Here is a 17,768-nt window from a genome sequence, read left to right as displayed (position 1 = left end):
CAATATCTTCAAATTGCTTTTACATATAGCATCAGAAATAACCCAATATTAACACCTTGACACCTATTGTCGTGAATTCTCATCATACCACTTTAATTCAGACTGCAGCCAAGATAGTGTATCCATTCCCCCGTTGCCGATTTGTGCATATTCAATACGTACCTCGGAACCTTTTGCAAGCACTGGTTTCTTGTAGGACCAGTCGAAATGGGACCTAATTATTATATATATGTTATTATTATTATATATATGTTCTCTGTGTAATAGACAAATGAACAATCTCCACTTATTTTAGCATCAGCTGGAAAGAAAACACACAAAAAAAATGTAATTTAATTGTAAATAAATTTAGGCGTCAAGGGATTAAGTTGGCTGAACATTAATGAGTCATATATTGATGTAATTATCGTTTCTGCTTTGGGAAACTGTACGTTTATGGCTGGATTCATCATAGTGAACATAGATGCTGTAAAAATGAAAGTTCTAGCCTCGCAGCACTAGACCCAGCTTTTAAGACACAGGGGTCTAGGACCGCTCGACAGGGAGGGAGGCGGGCTAAAAGGTTGTCTTTCACATCACTCTGCAGCAATTGGGTAGGTATACAACCAATCAGCGCAACGAATAGGCTGATGTAGTTCCTAGAGCGCCGGCGGATTGTGGCTAAGTCCCATTAGCTTCCCAACCAGCGGAGCCAACTGGTATATTAAGGATTTGCCATATCCCGTTGGCATAAGTCCAAATACGTCTTTCTTCTCAATGAAACACTTCAGTGCCGTCCTTTGTTTATCTTTCAAGTTGAATTTTAGCTTCAAATCTTTAAGGGCTGTGGCCAAAGCCGAGTCGAAAGATAACTGTTTATTGTGCACCGGTTGTTTCTGTCAGAATCGTCGCGCCTCTGTCGTCACTTAGTTACGCCCGCCTTCTGACTCTACACTTCATGGTGATTCGTCTGGCCAGTTTTAGGAGCATCCAACCTCGAGCCTTATGGAGGGTAACTAGACCCACCCTGGCAGAGAATTAAATTCATTGCCGTGGGATGTCTAGCGCGGCTAGGCTATGAAAGTTCCTCTTAAGGTGTTGATTTAATCCTGAGAAAATCATCTTAGTGTTTCAAAGTAACATATTTAGAAGTTTTTTTTTTACATTAAAATAATCCTGGCATGCCTTAAAATGGCTTAGATGTATCAAACTCTCTGCTTGCTACACCATCTCTCCCACAACTCGGCCAGCACTGTAAAGTTGGTCTACACAGTGGCAAGTTGTACATGTTTGATCCAGAAACCAATATTGTATTGAAAAATTAAGTAGAGGGCTGCTCAGTGCATTGCTGGCCAGGTACACTCACTTGTGATTAATTGCTTTCATTTTCATGCTTTCTCTTGTTGTGTTTTTCATGTTTTTTCCTCCAGACTGTGAAACAGGAGAAGACGTGGTGTGTGCGCTCGGAGAGCAGTGAGCTCCTCCAGGGTCTGCTGGCCTGGGTCAGAGCACAGTGGGAGGCCATGTTTGGAGTAAAACTGCACACAAGTCTGCACGGTAAAGCAGCATAATGGGAAAGTGCAAGCACAAAAAAAGGAAAAGTCGTAGACTTTGTGTTTGTGTGCTTATGTGTATTTGGTGAACATGAGTCTGTTTAAGTCAAAGTTTACCAAGCATGAGTGAATGTGTCTTTATTTGCTCTCTTCTCCATCTGCTCTCAGTCGAGTCCCATTATGCTTGTTGCTTTAAGCCAAGAACTTGGAAACAGTTGCACTCATTCATGTTGTACACAAGTCTGTAAAAGCACTGGTTGCATAATTTCTCCTGCAGATACGATGCTACTGAGCATTTCTCGCTGAAATGGAGAGTGCCTTGTTTCTTTTGTAGATATCATTTCTTTCCAGCTGAAATGCTTTTTGAATACATCTCATAGTGTTCTTAATTCTTCTGTATCATCAAGTTAATATGGAACAGATTTTGGGGGTTGGAATTTGAGGCATCAGGTAGGGTTGAAGAAATGTAATGCAAGAACCTGGGCCTAAACTATATCCACCCCCCTTTACTTAGCTGGGACTCCTTCTTCACTGTCTCAGGGTGCAGTGAGTCATGGCATCACGAGCTCAACATGAGGCTGAAAAGACACTATCATTGGGGGATTTTTCACACTTTTTGCCCCCAATTAGGGTCTTGTGATGTGTCAGAAATTTAGTGGTAAATACTTTTCATTAAACCTGCATAAAATAAGTGAACTCTCTTAATTTGTTACTTGCTTTTGTTGATTTTCAGACCAATTATATGTGGGGAAAAAATCTGCGCTGTCATTCAATAAAGTCAATGCTTACATATTACTGAGCATCTCATCTAAATCCTTGTATTTAATTAATTTATATATCAACTGGAAATGTAATACAAAACTTCTCCAGGTGTGTGCATTATATATGAAATGAACAGACTTGTATGTGTGTGTGTGTGTGTGTGGGGGGGGGGGGGTAGATAGATAGATATCCAACAGCTGATGCTGTTTCTGTCTTGCCTAAAGGCACTGCGGCAGGGACACTTTAAGAAGTTTGAGTCCAAGTTTCTGTGGGCACTGCAGGTCTTTCATTGTGGACAAATCCAAAAGAAACAGATGAATTAAAGGATATATGGAGAAAAAAGTTGACAAAGCTTTCATATTTAGAACTCATGTGTTGCAGCTGAAGGTAACCTCAAGGATTTGCAGTTGGATTTGAGGATTTCATATAGCGCACATTAAAAGTGAGCACTAAATATGTTTGGTTTAGAGTCAAAGAATAAAGTACTTCAACATAATGCACATACGCTTTTACTGAAATGGTTTTGCTGATTGCTTTCAGACAAAATACCGACTTTTCTTCCTACTTTGTGTCTTTCGAGAAGGGAGTGAGTTTAATGTGTTTTTTTTCTTACCTATAAGGAAAAAAACAGCTTACGTGGAAGCAAGAAAAGGGAGGCACATAAAAGCATTAATGGCAAAGTATATTGTACAACACTAATTTTATTTTATAGCTCTGATATGGCATCTGGGACCATTTCCCTCACTCTCATAATATGCCATGGATTTCAAATTTTTATTATCTTTCTCCATGTGGTAACTATTGTATTTTCTGTAAATGTTAACTTCTTTTCAGTTATTGTTTTCTCTCTCTCTATGATATAAATACTGTTTCTGAGTCTCCTGCATTTTCCCAGGCATCAAGGAAATATTGACTCCCCTTTTTTGTTTTGTTGGCTTTCAGTATGGTGAAATTAATGATCACAGAGACTCAACCTTAAAAAAAAAAATACTTATAATGTTTCCCTGCTTTGAATTTATGTCACAAAGTTTTATCTTTTAGGAGGAAAAAAGCAATTTAGCGTGACACTAAAACATTACCTCAACATGTTGAGTAGCGAAAAACCGCCGGCTACACAGGTGGACAAATATCAATGTCAGTACCCTTATTCAAGCAGTTAATATGTTCTCTGCAGGCGTGTAGGAAGGAATTTTGAGCTTCAGGAGACACCTCCCCGGCCGCATTATGTTTTTGGCTTAACCTGCCATTGTCATTTTGAGTTCCTTTGAACTCCTATGTTGCACATTTAATCATTCTAATGTACTTATTTTGTGATAAATGGCTATGCACTGATGAATCTATGAGTTAAATTAAGAGAAGAGGAGCAGGTGAATAAGCTCTTGTCTCACTTTGACCAAATATTCTCATATTTGGAAATAAGCAGAAATTAGAAGGGAAGGTAGTTAGTATGAGAAGAGGTAGGGATACTGCCACAGCGATTTGGGCAAGTGCAGACATCGGGCCTGACTTGAATTCCCACAGCCTCCTCTAAACATTTTCAGGTCCTTTGGTAAATCAGGAGCACTACAGCTGCACTGTGCATGACAGCAAGAAGTCTGTTGTTTTGCCGAGCGCTCGCATCAAATAAATTCTTGGATGGTGAGCCTACTTGGTTCAAAGCTACAGTCACGCAGCGCTCTGTCAGGCCTGCAAGGTTGCCAAAACCATGGTCCAGGGCACGGAAAAAATTACACTATGATGCTGTCATTTTTTTTTGCTTAGAATGTAAACACAGAAAGAGATCCTTGCAAAACAAATGGAGTACATTTGGACATTTAAATGCTTAAGGGTGCATTACATCAATTAGAGCAGTGGTCACCCACCTTTTCAAGCCAAGATCACTTTTCATGTCAGACAAAAAGCAAACATCTACCATTCACTTCAGAATTACTTTACAACTTTTAGATTCTAAAATTTAGAAATACAGAAATTAATCACTCATGCTGTATCGTTTTGCTGCCGAAACATTTTAAACATACATTTGACAGCTGACATGTAAATTAATAGCAGAGTAGTGAAAATGTATTTACAAATGTGAGCCCGGAGCTCCGGGGGGCTCGTGGCCCTTGCTTCCTTGTGACGCAACCTAATCCCCCCTTCAGGGCAGGGTACTGCTGGCCTGTGTTGGGGCTATGGCGTCTGCCGGGGCGCAGCTCTGGATCTGCAGCTCCCAGGGGTTGTTGTGCTAGCTGGGCCAGTTGGTCCATGTGGGCCCTCCTTGGCCCCTTGCCTCTTGCTGTGGGGGCCCTCTTCATCAGTACCTGTGGTCTCACTACCTGTCTCCCCCACTGCTCTGTCCTCATGGGCTGGATCCACACCAGACTGCCTCTTACTGTGCACTTCACATTTTTCACACCTCACTGTATATAGCCACTCTTAGGCACATATTTGGACACAACAGTTAGGGACCCGAAAGCAAGTGGGGGTGGGAGTGATGGGCTCTGTGATGGGGTGGACGGCAGGGCTCTACGGCCCTGTCTCTTCCCCATCACCCTCTTGCTTGCCTCCCCTGCTCTCCAATCTTTCTTTTTAATGCACCACACACACTCACCTTGGGGGTAGGTCTGGGGTGGCTGATGCCTCGCCTACATTATCACGGTGCAGGGAAAATACACTCAACAAAATACAAACGCAACACTTTTGTTTTTGCTTCCATTTTTTTATGAGATGAACTCAAAGATCTAAAACTTTTTCCACATACACAATATCATCATGTCTCTCAAATATTGTTCACAAATCTGTCTAAATCTGTGATAGTGAGCATTTCTCCTTTGCTAAGATAATCCATCCCACCTCACAGGTGTGCCATATCAAGATGCTGATTACCATGATTTGTGCATAGGTGTGCCTTAGACTGCCCACAATAAAAGGTCACTCTGAAAGGTGCAGTTTTATCACACAGCACAATGCCACAGATGTCGCAAGATCTGAGGGAGCGTGCAATTGGCATGCTGACAGCAGGAATGTCAACCAGAGCTGCTGCTCCTGTATTGAATGTTCATTTCTCTACCATAAGCCGTCTCCAAAGGCGTTTCAGAGAATTTGGCAGTACATCCAACCAGCCTCACAACCGCAGATCACGTGTAACCACACCAGCCCAGGACCTCCACATCCAGCATGTTCACCTCCAAGATCGTCTGAGACCAGCCACTCGGACAGCTGCTGAAACAATCAGTTTGCATAACCAAAGAATTTCTGCACAAACTGTCAGAAACCATCTCAGGGAAGCTCACTGCATCGTCCTCATCGGGGTCTCGACCTGACTCCAGTTCGCCGCCGTAACCAACTTGAGTGGGCAAATGCTCACATTCGATGGTGTCTGGCACGTTGGAGAGGTGTTCACTTCACAGATGAATCCTGGTTTACACTGTTCAGGGCAGATGGCAGACAGCGTGTGTGGCGTCTTGTGGGTGAATGGTTTTCTGATGTCAATGCTGTGGATGGAGTGCCCCATGGTGGCGGTGGGGTTATGGTATGGGCAGGAGTCTGTAATGGACGAAGAACACAGGTGCATTTTATTGATTACATTTTGAATGCACAGAGATTTTGTTTTTGTTTGTTTGATTTTTGTTTTTTTTTAAATGGATTTTTAAAATTATTTTATATGGGTGATTAATAGTCGGGAATAACACAGCACCTGACATTCTTCAGTTGTAATAGCACCGCTTGCTAGTTCCTATTCCTGTCCGTCCTGTTTCATCCTGTCCACCCTTTGTTTCCCTGCACATCACCACTGAGGTGTAGCACTGCCCTCCCTGGCTCTTAATAGGGAATTCCAATAAAGAATGTGATGGTGATGGTCACACGCATGCACTAAATAATAAAATATTTGGTTGCAAGACTAAAATATGCATTAATCTCATAAAATGTTGACACCCCTTCTGTGGAGTTAAACAATGACAATAAATGCAGACAAGAAAAAAACCTGGAGAGGTTTGGGAAATGTGTGAGTTTTCCATTTCTCAGCTGAGAAATCCACAGACCGAGTTTGGCCTTAAATTCGCTGACAGCGCTGATCATGTGCGTTACATCTGTCTTTACCCTGCAACTCTGTGTTGAGTTCGTTCATTTTGGCTGTCAGGTCTGTAAGGACAGATGAGGAACATTTTCCAGGATATATCTACTGTCACGCCACAGCTCAATGGGTCTTTCTGTGTGTAGTTTGCATGTTCCCCCTGTGCCTGTTTGGGTTTTCAGCGGATGCTCTGGCTTCCTCTCACAGTCCAAAGACATGCTTAAGTTAACTGATTCTAAATTGTTTGTAAGTGTGAATGTGTGAATGTGAGTGTGCTCTGTCTCTCTGTAATGACCCTGTGATAGACTGGCAACCTGTCGAGCATGTACCCTGCTTTCACCCTTAGTCAGCTGGGATAGGCTTCATTGGCATTTTGGTCAAGATTTCATCCACACTTGGACTATTAGAGGGTGGACTTAATATCAGGCACAGCTGTGAGTGAATACAACAGCAAGAAACACAACAGTTTCCACAATGATTATAAAATTGAATCATAACAAGAAAAGCTGAGCATTACAACAATAAAGGCAGGATTTACTATGGGGCTGTTGCAGCTCTGTGGACAGACTACTGTGGCAATTGCGCATATTTTTGGAGTTTTTTGTTAATTATTCAAGCTGGAGTATGTCAGTGCACTATGGAGTTTTTTTTTGTTTTTTTTTAAACTTGTAATAGGGAATTTGTTTACTATGAATCTGTGCTAAAATTACGCATTCCTCAACAACTTGCAACGCAAAGTTGCTGCATTGTGAGTCATAGTATTTTTTTTATCTCTTCTGAAATTCCTCTTAAGTCCCTGTTCAGACGCTGAGGTTTAACCGTTACAATCATATAGCTTCATTATATTGTAAAACGCGTAATAGGATTCCCATAGTCCTTTTGCAGTGAGGACAGACCGGTAGTCAGCGTTGTGGAGCTCAGGTTTCAGACGAGGGGCCTCCTCTTCTTGAATAGGGCCGAGTTACATGGAGGAGGAGGAGGACGACGAGGAAGGGAGTAGGAGCCCGCAAGGAATCAAAGGTCCTTCTTTTGTCGCTTTCGTTCGGGATCCCGACATATGGGGTCAGCACGGACTGAATGGGTTCATACTGAAGCCTCCTGCCGCGGACGCAGATGAGAACGCGCGTTAATTAGAAAAACCTGGTGAAGTAATTAACAGCAAAGGAGAGAAGACGTACGGGTTGGAGCGCAGAAGGTGAGCGTTCTGTTTGCGATAAAAGTTTGTTGGGACACTTTGATTTCCTTTTTAGAACGCAACTGAAGCTAATTTGGAGTGTTGTTGCGCAGAGTTTATTTTCCCGCAGTCTGACTATAGTAAAGTCAAGTCTTTCGAGCTGTGTGCGCCGCAGAGCGGTGAGTACTCCAGTTTTCGTCAGTTTCACGCTTAAGTTAAAAATTTAATACGGCCAACACTTGGTTATAGCCTAGTCACTGTTTGTGCACTCAAACTGCATGTATATAGAAGGGGATTTTTTTTTTTTTAAATCCCCACAGTGCGTAGAAAAAAGATTAGCGAAATAAACCCATGCTGCAAGCGTTACAATGATCTGCCTTTTTTGTTTTAATTTTTTAATTTTCGTGAGTTATTTTTCTACGAATCATGGTATTTAAATTGCCTGACTATTCATGTCTTTTTCAAATGATGTCTTCATCTTGTGAGACACTGGATTTTTTTTTTCCTTTTTTTGTTTCCCCACTATACCTTGGCAGCACTTTATTTTCCTACAGGAATGCCACAATTTCCAAAACAGTCCCCTCTGACTCAGCAAAGCGTGTTCACAGCCTTCAACAGTTCTACTCAGAATCTTAAAGTACTTTACATGGCTTATTTGACACAGAAGGAAATCAATGTTGTGGATTTAAAAAAAAATTCTCCATATTTTGGACATCTTCACCAAGTTGTAGTGATTGATATGTCCGTGGTTGACATTTGTAGATGCTGGATTCTTCTCCTTCTGCTCCTACTGCATTTCATGTGCCCTCTGTCTGCTCAATGAACCCTAAAATCCAGCTTGCTGCTTTTAGTTAGGCTGGAATGTTAACTCGCCTTCTTTGTCCAGAGCCTTTGCCCAAAACTTCTTCCAACCCCCTCCATCTCCTCCTTGAGCAGAGTGACTCCTGAAGCAGAAAAGCCAGCAAATCGGCTGAGCTGGGTTTAGCCCACATGAGCAAATAAGCTACTGTTTAAAAGCTGTCTTTGGTCAGCTGGGAGGTTTGCAGAAATGTTAAATTTAGTCAGAAAGCAGTTTGCCTTAGTCAAATACATTGTTTGGCGATGAGCTGCTTAGTGCCTTTATCTGGAGAGAAGGTAGAAGCAGTGAGGGCATTTAAGAGTGTGCTAAGAGGGGGTGCTGTAAAAGGTTTTCAGTGGAGTGAATTCTGTCTGCTGCTGTGTCTTTGACTGCACTTAACCTAAATAAGCAGCTAAAAATCCTCTTTGGAGTCGCAATCCTGCTGTAAAAAGATTATATCAAATTTCCCAACTAAAAGTTAAAAACTGCCCTCAGATCCCTCTGTGGCACAAAGAAAGTCATTGAAAGTACTATAACTCTTAAAATTTACCACCCTGCCTCTTACATTTATTGCATTGAGTGAAACTAGCATATTTGCAGTATTCAAATATAGTGACACAGGTCATTTGACCGACTTATTTATCATTTAACATCGAAAATGCATAGAAAATGTCAGTGTTGGTCAGGTCAAGTGTGTGATAAGTCAGAATTTTCTCCCAGGTTACTGAAATTTGGTTGATAAGCTTCTTTAAAGGTTGATGAAGTTGCACAAAGGTGGCTCCTTTTCTTGGCTGTGCATATGTTTTGAGGATTTTTTTTCTTAGTTATGCTGATATTAGAAGTCAATTAGTGGTTATGCTTTGTGTTCATGATTTCTTCCATTTTTTTGTAGGGTGTTTTTGGTCCTTGTATGCTTTTTTAGCACAGTGAGTCATGTCCTCAGAAAACAATTTTAGCTTAAAATCACATCACAATGAGTGTCAGCAGAGAAAGCTAAACACACAGGTACCAGGGTTAAAAGCGCTTCAAGGAATGTCAGAAGGGTGTTTTAAAGGTTTGCATTAACTATTCAGATGTGAGAAACCAAATCCTATTTGGGAGAACATTGTATGGTATAGGTAAACCAGATGTCACCTTACAGCTGTACTTCTTTCCCTGCCAGGCTTTCATTTCAGGGTCACAAAAGTTGTCTGTTTTGGCAAATGCCTTAGACTTTCCCATGAGCATGAGTCAACATTCACCAGGCAGAAAGGAGGTGCAGTGTCCCTGTAGATGCTTTTTTTTGCCATTTTAACCATCAACTCTGACATGCTTTGAAATCTGAGAGGTGTGTCAAGGCCCATCATTTTGACAGTCAGGATGTTTCTATAGCTTTGGTGTAGCTGAGGCTCATGAATGCCTGATTGTGGTGGATTTTTTTTTTTTTTTTTTTAGCATGCATGCTCAAGCAAATCAGTTTCACCATTTCTCTGAAGTAAAAGTTGCCAGTTTGGGGAGAGAACTTCACAGGAATGGATGATTAAGTCTCACAAGTGAGGGCCTGAATGTTGGGGATTATTCTGTGGAGACAAGCCTACAAAATGCTTGTCGTGTTTAAAGCCTGATTCTGTGGCAATGAGTCATGAATTGCTGGTTACTTTACTACACCATGTAGTCTAAGTGTGGAAATGAACAAAGAGAGGGTTAATTGAGTCCCACAGGTAGCAACTTTTTTTGCTTTTTGTGTCTGTTTATCACTATGGTAACATCTATTTTACATAAAACATTTCCTATACCCCTGCAGACTGCATGACTTTCGGAATCTATTTTAGTGCTCAAATTGGCTACAAGGCTGCCAGAAGAGGTAAATCGAGTTTTTTGTTTTTTTTTTAAATATTCCGTGAATTGAAAGGACTTGGCACTAATGACACACACTGCAATGCACAAGAGCCATTGCTACTCTTTTGTATTTGGCCATTTTAAGGCTTCATGTTGTAGTTTTAAAAAAAATTAAAGAAGCAACTGAAACAGACAATATATTCCTAAATCAGTTCACAGCTTTATTATCATGACTCCTGCAGGCCAAAGCCTCAGCAGGTGTCCTCGTGGCTAGCTGCAACTGGTCAGTTGTCGCTTTGATTTTTAAGCAGCTCAAGCTCGGTGTGGCAGGAAGCAGTAAGAATGTGGGTTGACCAAACTGCGACTAGGACTGGTGCATTCTGACCAATAGGACTGATTTGCATTTGTTGAGGGGTTTACACATGGATACCTGTATGTGGGAGAGTCTGTCTCATTAAATCAAAGCATGTGGCTTTGTTTCTTATCCCTGCGGTTGATGTTTACCTAGAATTATTTGCACTTTTATATTCATTGTGCAAGATCTGTAGACCTCATGCTTCAATGTTTTTGAAGCAGAAAATGTCTTTTTTTAAGATGTAGACTATTTTCCCAACTAATCATGAGGTCTACAAAATGTCAGAAAATTCAAGGAAAAGTTTTATTAGACCACAATGTACACTACCAGTCAACGATTTGGACACACCTTCTCATTTAATGTATTTCTTCATTTTTATGACTATTCACATTGCATATTCTCACTGAAGGCATCAAAAATATGAATGAACACGTATTGAATTATGTAATGAACAAAGTGTAAAATAAGTCAAAACAGGTTTAAGATTTTAGATTTTTCAAAATAGCCACCCTTTGCTTTGATTACTGCTTTGCACACTCTTGGCATCTTTTCAATGAGCTTCATGTCACTTGAAATGGTTTTTCCAACAGTCTGAAAGGAGTTCCCAGAGCTGCTGAGCACTTGTTGGCCCTTTTGCTCTTTTTCCACTCTGCAGTCCATCTCATCCCAAACCATCTGGATTGGGTGTAGGTCAGGTGATGCAACACTTCATTACTCTCCTTCTTGGTCAGATGGCCCTTACACAGCCTGGAGGTGTGTTTGGGGTCATTGTCCTGTTGGAAAAACAAATGATGGTCTAACCAAACGCAAACCTGATGGGATGGCATGTTGCTGCAGCATGCTCGTCAGTGTGCCTTCAATTTTGAATAAACAGGCCTGCTGATAATTGGCTTGTGCACGGGCCTGAGCTTCTGGAAAATTAGGATGACCCCAGATAGAAACGTCCAAAATCTGCAGGTCTTGGCAAACAATCGGATCAAGGCTGCTGGTGACCGGAATGATGAACTCAAACTCAAGATGGACAATTTGCTTGGTGTGACTGTTGATTTGAGTTGCCAAGTGGATGCTATCAAGGTGAGGATCGCCACAGCTGAGGTCTAAAAAGTTGAGAGCAGCAAGGGGGAAGGTGAAATTGCTCCTCTCCCCTGCCTAAACAAGAAGGATACTGATTACATTCTGGTGCCGCTGGAACAATAACAAACTCCTCTGGAAGTTTTCATGGCCAAGAGATAGCTCTCCCAACCCCCCCACCCCCACTTCCCCAAGGACACCTGTTGACTTTTGGACCGGTCCATAGCAACCTGCTGTTATCACGCTTCCACTCTCGAGGCTACTTGTCCCATTACCCCCCATCCTTATCCCAAGTAACTTTGTCTCGTGTCATGCTTTGCATGTTGTGGGTTTGTTTTTGTTTTTTTCAGGTTCCTTCTCAAATTGAATTTCCCAACATTGGAGGTTTCATTTGGTATAATAAACCTTTTTTTCATTTTACCCTCTGCTATCCCTACCCAGATCCCAAATGTCTTTGTTTTTCCTTTTCCTCAAGGCAGGCGGCACGCTCTTAAAGCTGCTGTCCGGAGTTTCCGTTTATTTTCAATCTATGTATCATTTTTTAACAAAGCTTAAATGTGTTAGTCTAGTTCGATACTATAATATAAAGTTAGAATAACGCGATATGAAAATTTATTCCTGAGCTCCGCCTTCCTCTCATAGACCCCCATGTTATTCCAAAAAGCGCCGGTTGCTGCCGACCAATCAAGTTCGAGCTTCAGCTTTGTCATGCTGTCAATCAACGGTTACGCGCACAGCAAGCAAGCCCATGCAGAGGTGGGCGAGCTACGCACGACGCAACCGCGCGCACATTTGTTTTGCTTGTGGAGGAGAGAGCATCAGGGCTCAGCAACTTCCAGAAAAGTTACCAATCCCACGGCTTGTCAGGCCAAGAGACTGCAGGACGTTTTTTGGCTCGGGGTGCTCGCGTCGCTCCCCGACCACGGCCCTCCATAGCCCGCCTGACGGCTTCGTTTAGATGCCGTGGTCGGGGTGCTCGCCTCGCTCCCCGACCACGGCCCTCCATAGCCCGCCTGACGGCTTCGTTTAGATGCCCGACCTCTGGAGGAAGATGTTGGGGCGTCTGGGACATACTCTTCGTCAGAGGAGTCATGCAATTCTGAACTCTAGATAGAAATAAATAAACAATGTAACACATATACACGCGTAAATGCACTAAGTTTGATAAACAACGTCATTGAGAGGGATACACGAGTGTAATCACATATTGAAACTTTACTAGTTCGTCCTAGCAGATTCATGTTATTTTGGTATTAGGACAAGTTAGACTCAATACAGCATTCTAACGTAATTCCTTTATTATTTACTAAATGTACTAAATGTAGAAGAGGGGAAAACAGCAAAACAGGCGAGATGCTGCAGCACTCTGGGCACTCCTCTCATGTACTGCGCGCGTGCACAAATAAAGGGGCGAAATCAGAGGGAGGGAGGGTGGGACCAACAGTGTTCTGGGAGACGCTGCGATTCAAACTCCGGACAGCAGCTTTAAGGGTGCGGCATTGGCAGGGCAGCTCAAATTAAATTTCATTGTAGATGAAAGTGTGCAATGACAATAAAGATTTGATTGATTGATTGATATCTCATGAAGGGCTGCACAGTAGAGTAGTGGTTAGCACTTACGCCTTGCAGCAAGATAATTCCCAGTTCAAATCCCAGCCTGGGCCTGGAATCTTTCTGCATGGAGTTTGCGTGTTCTCCCTGTGCATGCATGGGTTTTCTCCGGGCACTCTGGCTTCCTCCCACAGTCCAAAAATATGCCGAGGTGAATTTATAACTCTAAATTGTCCGTAGGTGTGAGTGATTGTTTGTCCGTATATGTAGCCTTGCGACAGACTGGCGATCTGTCCAGGGTGTCCCCTGCCTTCGTCCGAGTCAGCTGGGATAGGCTCCAGCACCCCCCGCGACCCTAGTGAGGATAAAGCGGTGTATAGAGGATGGATGGATATCTCATGAAGTTTATCGAGAGAATGCCAAGAGTGTGCAAAGCAGTAATCAAAGCAAAGAGTGGCTATTTTAAGGAATCTAAAATATAAAACATGTTTTGACTTAGTTCACATTTTTTGTTTACTACATATTGTTTCAGCGAGAATTTACAATGTAAATAGTCATGAAAATATTAAATGAGAAGGTGTGTTCAAATTTTTGACTGGTAATGTAGGCCTCCAAATGTCTTATTCTTTTCCATTAACAGAATGGAAACGATAATGTTCAGTTTATTATTGTAAAAGGTAAAATGGTGGGAGTTTTTTTTTCTTTAAAAAAAATTCTGTGTTTTATCTTAATATCAAAGTTTGGCTGTGCGATCTGACTTAAGACTGCTCATAGTGGCTTATTAGGTTTTAGTAAGTTCTCAAGTAGAAAAACCTACACAAAACACCATGAAATAATAAGCCTCCATGAAATACTAAATACAAAGCAAGAAAATCTTTGTTTAATGGGTCATTGCAGCTGTCCCGGCTTTATTGTCCCTCTTTTTTTTAAAGTCTAAAGCTGATTTAGTGCTCCAGTTACCTTGGCACCATGAGTTGGAGCTTCTTAACCCGTCTGCTGGATGAAATCTCCAACCACTCCACCTTCGTGGGGAAGATCTGGCTAACTGTGCTCATCATCTTCCGCATTGTGCTGACTGCTGTTGGTGGCGAAACCATCTACTACGATGAACAAAGTAAATTTGTCTGCAACACACAACAGCCTGGGTGTGAGAATGTGTGCTATGATGCTTTTGCTCCACTCTCACATGTTAGATTCTGGATCTTTCAGGTGAGCATCTTATGAACGTCAAGGCTTAAAAAATGCCTTACAAGTATGTACAGTGTTTTAACAGTATGTCTGTTTGGATATGTTTTGTCCAGGTGATCATGATCACCACTCCCACCATCATGTACCTGGGCTTTGCCATGCACAAGATTTCCCGTATGGAAGACACCGAGCACCGGTCCAGCAGGAACCGTAAGAAAAGGATTCCCATTGTGAACCGTGGGGCAGTGCGAGACTATGAAGAAGCAGAGGACAATGGAGAAGAAGACCCAATGATCGCTGAAGAGATTGATTCTGACAAGTCAGAGAAGACAGACAAAAGTACAAAGCAGTTGCAGTCTTCTGTGATATAGTTTTTGCCTCATGCTTGGTACAAAGTCAGATTCTGATCAATAGTTTTCTCTTTTAAAGGCTCAGAGAAGCATGATGGACGGCGGCGGATCTTGCGCGATGGTCTCATGAAAGTCTATCTGTGCCAGCTGCTGTGGCGCTCTGCTTTTGAAGTTGCCTTCCTTTTCGGCCAGTATGTCCTCTATGGCTTCGAGGTGATCCCTTCATACATCTGCACCCGCTCACCATGCCCGCACGCTGTGGACTGCTTTGTGTCCCGCCCCACAGAGAAGACCATCTTTCTACTGGTAATGTACGTTGTGTCATTTCTCTGTCTGCTCCTCACGGTCCTGGAGATTATCCATTTGGGGATCGGTGGCATCCGTGACACCTTCCGCAGGCGGGCCACCCTTAATTCCCGTGGGCCCCATCCATCCTCATCGCGCACCATCCCCACCGCTCCACCTGGATACCACGTCACCATGAAGAAGGAGAAACTGAAAGCAGAGCTGAGGGACTTGCCAATGGGTGACTCTGGGCGAGAGAGTTTTGGGGATGAAGGCCCCTCTTCCAGGGAGCTGGAGCGGTTAAGGAGGCACCTGAAGTTGGCACAGCAGCACCTGGGCCTCGCCTATCCAGTAGATGAAAGGAGTCCTTCACGAAGCAGCAGCCCAGAGGTCAACACAACCACGCAGTCGGCCACCGAGCAGAACCGCCTCAACTTTGCCCAGGAGAAGCAGGGCGAGGCAAGCGAGAAAGGTAATGAAGACACTGCTGAAAATGTGGTTTAACATTCTTACAGCCAGTCTCCATTTAACATACTGCAGAAGTAGAGTTCAACCTTAATCATTCAATTAAACAACAACAACAAAAAAAGCAAGCATTCATCTTTACTCAGTTCAGGTTTCTTAACCTGTCCGATCAACACTCTGAATCCAAAAATTTAAGGCAGTAACCAGAGTGTGAGATTCTGCACCACCATTTTTGTTACAGCTTTTATCTACCTCAGATTTTAAGATCTAACCTCACAAGGCAGTTACCCATGAAAATCATTTTTGTTAAAAATTTTTAAAGTGATCGCACACACTGAATATTCTTGTTTTGCTCTTCCTTCCCCTAGGAATACATGCCTGAGCGTGCTTCCTGCCTCAAATGTCTGTCCTATTCCTACTGGCCTTAAACACATGGGGGAAGCACATATGGGAATGCAGTCAGACCACTGAGGGAGACCAAAGCGCTTGTGCGTGCGCGTGTGTAGGAGAGAGAGAGAGTGTGAGAGATGTGCTTTTCAGTATTAGTGGGTCAGATGAGAAAAAAGAAATGCTGACCAACTGTGTTGTGACAAATGATTCATCTCCACGACTCTAAACTTGAAAGCCCACCATATTATGAGTTTACGCTTACCGACTGATGTCCAAACCTTGACTGTGTGCCTTCGGCTAAAATTTGTCTACACCCTGTTCTTTTGGCCACACTTTTTTCTGGGTTTTTTTTTGTGGCCTTGAAATAATCCCTGTTCATTTAAGACTTTGTAAGGATATTGCGAGCTTTAAAACTCCTCTGGCTGAGTGTGCTTTATTTTGTCTTCCTCACAAAAGAGAGGCACTCCTTTTTATCAAAATGTCACAGAATGTTAATGTCTCACTTTGTTGGGGCATGTTTGCTTCAGAGAGAATCTTAAATGCAGCCTTGGGTTATGTCATTTTTGGACCATGTGCAGGAGCATGTTTGTTGCAACTAGGGCAGCTGAACCTGTGTTAGGTGAGTCGTGTTTAATTTAAACAGATTTGATGTTGGGGATTATTGTTTATTCGTCAGAAGTCATGCAATTTCTGAGATGTTTGACAGATATTTGAAGCCTTTATAGTTACTCTATTCGGCCATAATGTTTACCTGGGCAATGCTTGAATTCTTAATTGACAGGAAATGCTCCAAGGAATTTCCAAGAATAATATTTGTAAAATCACTTAATTGAAAATAGTTACCAGAACTTGTTTTTTTTACACTGATTTGACCAAAGATCTAAACTAGTGACTTTAGAAGAAAATTTTGGCAACACAACTACCAGCTGTTTCACATGACGAAAGAAAAGTAAACATTTGGATGCTGATAAATCCTTCTCTTCCCTCAATTAAAAAATAAATGCTAACAATGTTCGTCACTGAAAAAGCTGACAAATTATTATTGTGGGGTTTCTTGCTACCCAGCTGGAAGCATCTGTCTTCTGGGACACTGTCAACAAAGAAATTCTATTGTGTCTTTTGAAATTTACATTCTTCGTTGGTGACATATTTTCCATCCTTGACATAGTCCACTACTTTTGTGCTGAAACATGGATGCAATTGTGTATGATGAGATTAAAGAACAAAAAATGTAGAACAACATATTTGAGGAAAGGATGACAGTTGTCTGCTGACGCACATTCTGGTGTCATGTAAACACATAATCTTTGGTTCATCTTGAGACTTTGGATCAGTGTTCATAGAGTTCATACTTTTTCACAGCCTGTTAGTTGGTTTTATGGTCTGGTGGCTTGAAAAATAAAACTACAGATTGCCACAAAGCTCTTTGCTGTATTCTTGTAATCATCTCACTTCCAATTTTTACTACTTATTGCAAGGTACAACATTCCATTTTGCGTATGGCACTCCTTCAATGCTGGTACTTTTTTTTCTATTGCAAATTTTGTAGTATTTGTAGAGATTGTTTTGTCTTCAGAGCAAATAAATATATTTGAAGGGAATGTTTTTCTTATTTGCCTTTTTTACCTGTGATAAAATTGAAGAAAATGGGTGTAATATGGGTTGTCCACATTAAGAGAATGCACTTAGAAATCTGGCAATTCATCATCTTATATTCAGTAACATCCATCCTTTATCTAGACACTGAGGGGTGGGGGGTGTTTTAGATTTAAAGTAGGTCTACAGCGCCCTCTAAAGGGTATTTGAAGAAAAATGCACATCCAAAATCCCCTTTGGAAAATCCTTTGACATTATGTCCACGAAATGAAGGTGGCTTTATCCGAAGTTCAGATTTCTGTTCTAGAAATTAGTGCAAATTAGTAATTCATTTTTAGT

General features: G+C 41.9%; 2 protein-coding genes across 2 annotated transcripts in view; both read left to right on the top strand.

Moving 5' to 3' along the window:
- The window catches only part of stk11ip (serine/threonine kinase 11 interacting protein), a 42,248-nt gene extending 39,921 nt beyond the window's left edge, over window positions 1-2,327 (top strand). Inside the window, 1 exon segment of the mRNA XM_051941905.1 lies at window positions 1,410-2,327. Coding sequence (XP_051797865.1) covers window positions 1,410-1,550 — 141 coding nt within the window. The 3' untranslated portion in view covers window positions 1,551-2,327.
- A 127-nt stretch (window positions 2,328-2,454) lies between these two features.
- On the top strand, window positions 2,455-17,434 carry LOC110969545 (gap junction gamma-1 protein-like). Its single transcript, XM_022219632.2, has 5 exons — window positions 2,455-7,543; window positions 14,088-14,364; window positions 14,457-14,682; window positions 14,773-15,450; window positions 15,812-17,434. The coding sequence occupies exons 2-5, from the start codon at window positions 14,125-14,127 to the stop codon at window positions 15,823-15,825; spliced, it is 1,158 nt and encodes a 385-aa protein (XP_022075324.1). The 5' UTR covers window positions 2,455-7,543; window positions 14,088-14,124; the 3' UTR covers window positions 15,826-17,434.
- Window positions 17,435-17,768: the final 334 nt, after the last annotated feature.

The sequence above is a fragment of the Acanthochromis polyacanthus genome, chromosome 22 (assembly GCF_021347895.1).
Source record: "Acanthochromis polyacanthus isolate Apoly-LR-REF ecotype Palm Island chromosome 22, KAUST_Apoly_ChrSc, whole genome shotgun sequence".
Classification (NCBI taxonomy): Eukaryota; Metazoa; Chordata; class Actinopteri; family Pomacentridae; genus Acanthochromis; species Acanthochromis polyacanthus.
Note: the sequence above shows the minus strand (reverse complement) of the source record. Positions and strands in the feature narration are given on the sequence as shown.

Bases quoted from the DNA above. Each gene is read 5' to 3' on its own strand.
- LOC110969545 (XM_022219632.2), top strand. From the start codon at position 14,125: ATGAGTTGGAGCTTCTTAACCCGTCTGCTGGATGAAATCTCCAACCAC. The intron at 14,365-14,456 runs GTGAGCATCTTA...TGTTTTGTCCAG, and splicing joins TTAGATTCTGGATCTTTCAG to GTGATCATGATCACCACTCC. The intron at 14,683-14,772 runs GTACAAAGCAGT...TCTCTTTTAAAG, and splicing joins GTCAGAGAAGACAGACAAAA to GCTCAGAGAAGCATGATGGA.